The sequence below is a fragment of the Oncorhynchus nerka genome, linkage group LG23, assembly GCF_034236695.1.
Source record: "Oncorhynchus nerka isolate Pitt River linkage group LG23, Oner_Uvic_2.0, whole genome shotgun sequence".
Classification (NCBI taxonomy): domain Eukaryota; kingdom Metazoa; phylum Chordata; class Actinopteri; order Salmoniformes; family Salmonidae; genus Oncorhynchus; species Oncorhynchus nerka.
The window spans coordinates 53,600,140-53,606,261 of record NC_088418.1 but is presented as its reverse complement, the minus strand read 5'-3'; the positions used below and the strand labels follow the sequence as shown (position 1 = coordinate 53,606,261).

Sequence of the window (6,122 nt, the reverse complement as noted above, 5' to 3'; positions counted from 1 at the left end):
AAATACTTAATCTCTCTAGTGCAGGGGTTCTCCGGGCAGAGCAAAATTCATTAAGTGGTACATCAACCAGTGTATTTAGTCATTTGACACCTAGCAAGTTGTGTGGTTGACCACATGAATAGCAAAGTACTTAAATGGAGATTCACTGATCCAACAATTGGATGGATGACAACCATAGTGCTTTCACCCATCCAATCACCTTCAGGCAGAGAGGAAGGGGAGGATGCATTGGTGTTTCCCTCATTTTGGGACTGTGACCAGAATGGAGGTGTGTCTTGATGCCAAGTTGTTTCAATCTAAATATATAAAAGTGTGAGCGTAGAACAGATTATGCTTTGTGTTACCAAGTTAATGTCTTGGCTTGTGAAAGCATCAGCTTTCCTTACACCCTGTCATCTCCATCACTTTACATTTTGTGAACATCTTTAATAGCATGTTATCTTGCCTTGGTTAAGTTTAGGGTTGAACGGTAGATTCTGACCTGACAGCATTTTCTTCAAAAAAAGTGCATGTTCTTACTTGGCCAGTCTGATTTGTGTCTGTCTCCTGCCAAGTCTAACAGTGGCTTCAGGAAGGCTATATAAAGAGTTCAGAATGGTGTTCCTTGCCCATAGCACTGACCATTAACCACTCCAGGGTGAGGCAGCTCTGGACAACCATCACCTGCATGGAAACATAATTAGATCCGTCATATCTATTTAACCATCACATCCACCTTCATACTGGTGCTGTGTCTAACATAACCAGGGAATGAGGTTGGTTTTACCTGGCTGGTGCTGAACTCATGTAGCTCTAAAATTGAGAGCTTCATAAATCATCAGAGACATTAACAGTTGTTACAATCTTGGACTAAATAAGAACTTGCGACAGAAAAAAAAGGACAAACCCACATTGTTTTTGTTTTAATTCTAAAAAATATATTACATGATTGACAGACCCAGCTCAGAAGGAAACTTCAAATTAGAGAAAAAAAATTTAAACAAATAAATAAGGTTATATTGTACTGATCTGATTGTTGTGGATATAATCTAACCAAATCAGGAGAGATTAGTAGACTGTAGAAAATGGGATGAGCTGGCCTTTAAGTGTGTGTTGAGGTGGGTGGGTGACATGTTAAACACCCCACCTGTGCAGGTAAGCAACTTAATGAGATTCCGTAACTCCATTCCAGAAAACCCACCTTAACTAGGGAGGCTAGTTCTTGCTCATGGAAGGACAATGTAAAAAAAAAAAAAGAAAGACATTGAGGGTTTACTTATACAACACATTTTCCAAAAAGTAGTAGCATTAGTCACGTAAACACAGAAATAAACAAATGGCACATTGGATTCCTAATTTTAAAAATAAGTGGTGCTTTTCTTACCGAGGAGACAAAGTTAAATAAATTACTACCATAAACGTTACATACAAATCTGAGTAGTATATACAAAAGGAGTTAGACACAAATCTACAATTCAAATTTTATGTTCAACATGACAGCAGTATAACCATATTTTACACGGCAATGTGTGTGCGTCTGTTTTCATAACTTGGGGGCTCAAAATGAGGGCTAACCGATACTGCTCTGTAGCATAAAAAAAACTAACAATTGACTTAATTGCAATCTCACAAATTCCAGCTAAACATATTTTCTCTACAAGGCTCTAACAGACATTGACTCCTATGTACAGGCTTAAGAATAGAATGTAACAGGCTCTAGCTAAAAACACTGGTTTAGACAGAAGAGCAGCGGCGAGAAAGTTGGGACTCGCTGAAGTATTTCTGTTCACGTAGATGCAGTTGTTCAGAAGCCAAGCTGTGACTCACAGATCACCAAACAAAGGCTGAGTAGGTGCACAGAGAGTGATATCTTATCCTCGGACACATGCTTTTGAGACTTTCAATGCTATTAATTGGCTGCGTAATTATAGTTGGGGATTTGAATTATTCTAAGTGCCTTGAACACCTAACGCTCCTCTCTGGTTAAGAACTATATTACCGGAAAACAAAATAGGTTGTTTAGAGCACATTCCAATCCAACTGTCTAATACTTGTCACATGTTAAAATCCACTGGCACTTGTATAACTGAAATACCATTTGTCCAACATTAAACCTGACCATAGCAACAGAGGGGGGGGGGGTCGTATCCAGGAAGTCTCATGTTAGTCAGATCCAGTCTCAGCACTGTGCCATGTAGTAAACAGACTAGTCATCCATCCCATAATCCCTCTGCTCTGCCCACAGGCCCCATCCACCTTTTTGTTTTATCATTTTGTGCATAAATTAATCTTCACAAAAATATATCCCTCCTGTTCCTTCAGCATCCCTTAACATTCAACTGTAATAGTGGTTTTTATTTGTTTTTGATAAGAAATATAGAGGGAGAAGTACAGCCCATAGCTTCTTGTGTAAACACTAATATTGTTCTGCAGACAGACTCCCTGTCCGCCATTCTCCTGGTTTGATCACGAGGGCTAATAACAGCATATCAACTGCTCTGGGTGTGATAACTAGGAGGACTGATCTCTCACTGACCCAAAAATGTAACAGATCAGCTGTAAAAAATAGAAATTCTTCATAAACCGTCGAGAGGGCTCCCTTGGTGGTGTGTCTGGGGAATAAGAGACATCTTAGAGGGGATCTGTGAGTGTCCAACTCCTCACGGGTAAGACTCGGCTACATCAGGCAGTGACAGGGAAACGGGAGGCTTCAACGTCAGCTAGCAGGTGACCATGACGACTGTCCTGCATCAGTTGGGGCCAATTCTGTGTTCTGTTAAATAATTCACTTCCTGTTTTCATGGTCAACAGGACATGGCTGGGCTGGATAATTTAGTTCATCATTACTTCCTCCCTGGTGTGTGGAGGAATGGGAGTTGTAGTCTCTGGGGAGATTCTGGCTACATCTGCATGCTGGAACATGCTGGAGGCCTCAGATTACTGAGAAACTGTCCATCTTCAAGCTCACACAACAAACTACATCATGCTTGTTTCATTTTGCATAGACATCCAGCGCAAAGAGTGGTTGTACTACCAAGGTGACAGGCTGCAGCCAGCAACACGGTGAGACAAAAGCGAGTGGTCATTCGGAGACTTCTTACTTTCATTTCGGTTTTCTTAAAATGTTTTATAACAAAAACACTGAAACGTGACATCAGTTCAACGGCGCTCAACTGTGGAAAGGACTCGGTCTCAATCCCGCCTCCTTCTGGAGAGGAACTCCTGTGATTGGCCAGCAGAGATATCCATCGGGTGCCTCTGCATTGCTCATTGGTTCCTGGTTGGATAGTTCCTGTTATGGTGGAGCCTAGGCATCAGAGAGGCAGCTCTGAATACTGTCCATCCACAGCTGTGCGTTGGGGCTGTCCTGCGCACAGAAGTTATACACTCGTTTGGTCGTCTTGAGCTGCCGTAGAAAGAGAACGAGAGAGGTTAAGACTGTTTGACCGTTATGTTACCGTGTAGATTTCCTTTTTACATTTGAGTCATTTAGCAAACACATTCGCTGATCATAACATGTCACAATACACACATAAAAAACATCACCCTGAGGGCTCTGGTAACTCACATCGAAGAAGGCTTTCTCCTCTATGTTTTTGGGCGCTCCCATGGTGGGCGTGCCTGGAATGACGGACTCCACCTCCGCCAGCTCAATCACCCCCTTACACTCCTTGTCCTGCCTGGTCTCATAGTATCTCAGCTAGACAGAGAGAAATCATTATCATCACCATCAGTCCATCATCAGTCCACCTCCTTCCTCTTACCTGATGTTTGGTCTTGTCCAGCACAAACCAGCGGGGTTTCCATGGCTTCAGCAATGCACCTTTCTTAAACAGGATGCCCTCAAAACTCCTGGGAGTCAAAGGTAGAAGGAACCCAGTCAGCCACTTTTGTAACACACTGAGGGGTAATGTGTTGCTGGGGCAGTGATAAGAGTGGGGGTACAGACCTGTTCTCACTCTCCGTGCTCTGGAACTGGCTGTATAAGGTGCTGGTGCTGGGGCGCCCAGCCACAGGGGTGGAGGTGGTGCTGGTCTCACGGTCCATGGCCAGGTTAATGGAGGAGCCCACTCCACTCTCCGGAAGGTACACCCCCTGAGACCGCCGCTGGTGACTCAGATTGGACGACATCAGCAAGGAGCTGTTGAAAGACGGCTGAAAGAGCGAGAGAACGGAGGATGAGCAAGAAAACACGGGGCTAATATATTCAATAAAACACATAGTTGCCACAAGAGGTCAGTAGAACACATTACTATAAATCTACAAGAAGTTATCTTCAAAAAGTCTAAGTGTAAGTTTGTTAGAAGGATGGCATCCTAATAGCCAGTGAAACCCTAGGTTAGCTTCTGGTTGTCAAGCGTTTCTCACCCTGTTCTCCAGCTTGGCCTCGGCCCGTTGGTTGGCCTTGATCTTGTCCCAGGTGTCCTTCCATTTCTCTGGTGGCAGCCCCAACTCTGCCTCCAGACTCTGCAGGTCCTAGGACAGTCAGATTCGTGCATAAGAATTTATACAACAAGTTAGGGTTATACAGGGACTACTGCAGTATACTGATGGTACGTAATGTGTAAGTAATCGCCACTAACCTGCAGCAGTTTGGTGATGGCGTCGGGTACCACTCTGCTGCGGCTGTCGTAGCAGGGCCAGACGATGCGTCGCTGGGACTTGGGGGTGGTGGTGTCTGGTTTGTCAGGTACCTCCTCAGCCAGCCTCTCCTGCCGGCCCCTCTGCACCAGCTCCCAGTCGTAAGACGGGCCCTCAGACAGCGTCTCCTCTGTGTAGAAGTCCCACACCTTCAGGTTGGAGATGAAGCTGTACGGCCGCAACACCTGGGGAAAAGAAAATAGTAAAAACACAGAGGGATTTAGCTAGTAAATGACCACATGGATTTATTTTTGTTACCACAAAAAGTGCATGTAATAACTACAAGATCGTCTAGTACATCTTAAGTCTAAGATCGTAAAACTAAACCTCCACTTGATTAGAAAATTGATCAAATCCACTTTAATTTTCAGTAAACTTCCCCACCAGGGGGCAGTCTAACGCAACCAAGTAGAGTTCCAGGCTCACTCACCTCCTCATCCTCTGGTGAGAACATGTAGTTGAAGAACATAGGTGTTTTCTTGTTGAGCCGGTCGATGTAATCCCACACTGACTTACACACCTGCGGGTTCTTCCTCTCCCCCTTCTCCTCGTACAGAACCCCTTAACACAAACGGAAGGTTCATCAACTCACTGATCACACTCAACTGGCATACAAGTTACACTTAAACACCCAAAAGTGTACAGAAATAACCTACTTATAAGAATTCAGATAGTATCTATGGGGTCTGGAGTTTCTCCTAACCATGTAACCTAAATCTAGAGAAAGGCCATCTGATAAGGGGAAAACTCGAGCCCTTATCTGTAGAACGGAGAAAAGGCTCACCGAGCTCAATGCGTTCGTAGTCCGAGTCGAGCAGGAAGGTTCTGAAGCGGTTGGACACGTAGTGGTAGGCCAGGAACTTCAGGTAGTACTGACTGAACTCAAACTCCATGGGGAACTGCAGGTGGATCTGCAGGGGGGACAGGATTTAAGGTAACACGTCAGTTGCCCTTCCTCTGTTTACTGCTTCCTGATCGTCAAACATTCACGGGCCTTTTCTCAACTGGATTTGCTCAACTCCTGTGTCCTCTTTCACCTCCTTTTGAACTTTTTCTAAGGTAATCGAGGAGAGGCGGCGAGGAGAAGGAAAACGAGCTTAGACTCTCCTCTCCCGCGTCAACAGGCGAATGTGATAAATGACGTGATAAAACAAAATGTAGCTAGTTGTGCAAGAAATTTTATAGATAAAAGTAGCATATTGTTTTTAAACGTGTATATGCTTTTCTCCTACGAAAAAACAAAAGCTGATTCAAATGGGGTGTGGCAGATTTCAAAACTCTTCCACGAAGAACTCCGATAGGATACATACAGTACATTTGGAAAGTATTCATACCCCTTAACTTTTTCCAGATGTTACGTTACAGCCTTATTCTAAAATGTATTAAATTGTTTTTCTCAATCTACCCACTATACCCCATAATGATGAAGTAAAAACTGTTTAGACATTTTTGCAAAAGTATTACACATTTTACACTGAAATACCACATTAAACAAGTATTCA

At 43.6% G+C, this 6,122-nt stretch overlaps 1 protein-coding gene across 10 annotated transcripts in view; it reads right to left on the bottom strand.

Moving 5' to 3' along the window:
- Nucleotides 1-882: 882 nt before the first annotated feature.
- The window catches only part of LOC115107031 (myotubularin-related protein 5-like), a 72,861-nt gene continuing 67,621 nt past the window's right edge, over nucleotides 883-6,122 (bottom strand). For all 10 annotated transcript variants that reach the window (XM_029630365.2, XM_029630369.2, XM_029630366.2 and 7 more), the window contains 8 exons: nucleotides 5,405-5,531; nucleotides 5,051-5,181; nucleotides 4,563-4,805; nucleotides 4,348-4,455; nucleotides 3,929-4,134; nucleotides 3,744-3,831; nucleotides 3,548-3,679; nucleotides 883-3,385 (listed from right to left, as the gene is read on the bottom strand). In XM_029630365.2, coding sequence (XP_029486225.1) covers nucleotides 3,287-3,385; nucleotides 3,548-3,679; nucleotides 3,744-3,831; nucleotides 3,929-4,134; nucleotides 4,348-4,455; nucleotides 4,563-4,805; nucleotides 5,051-5,181; nucleotides 5,405-5,531 — 1,134 coding nt within the window. In that variant the 3' untranslated portion in view covers nucleotides 883-3,286. The remainder of the gene's footprint in view (nucleotides 3,386-3,547; nucleotides 3,680-3,743; nucleotides 3,832-3,928; nucleotides 4,135-4,347; nucleotides 4,456-4,562; nucleotides 4,806-5,050; nucleotides 5,182-5,404; nucleotides 5,532-6,122) is intronic.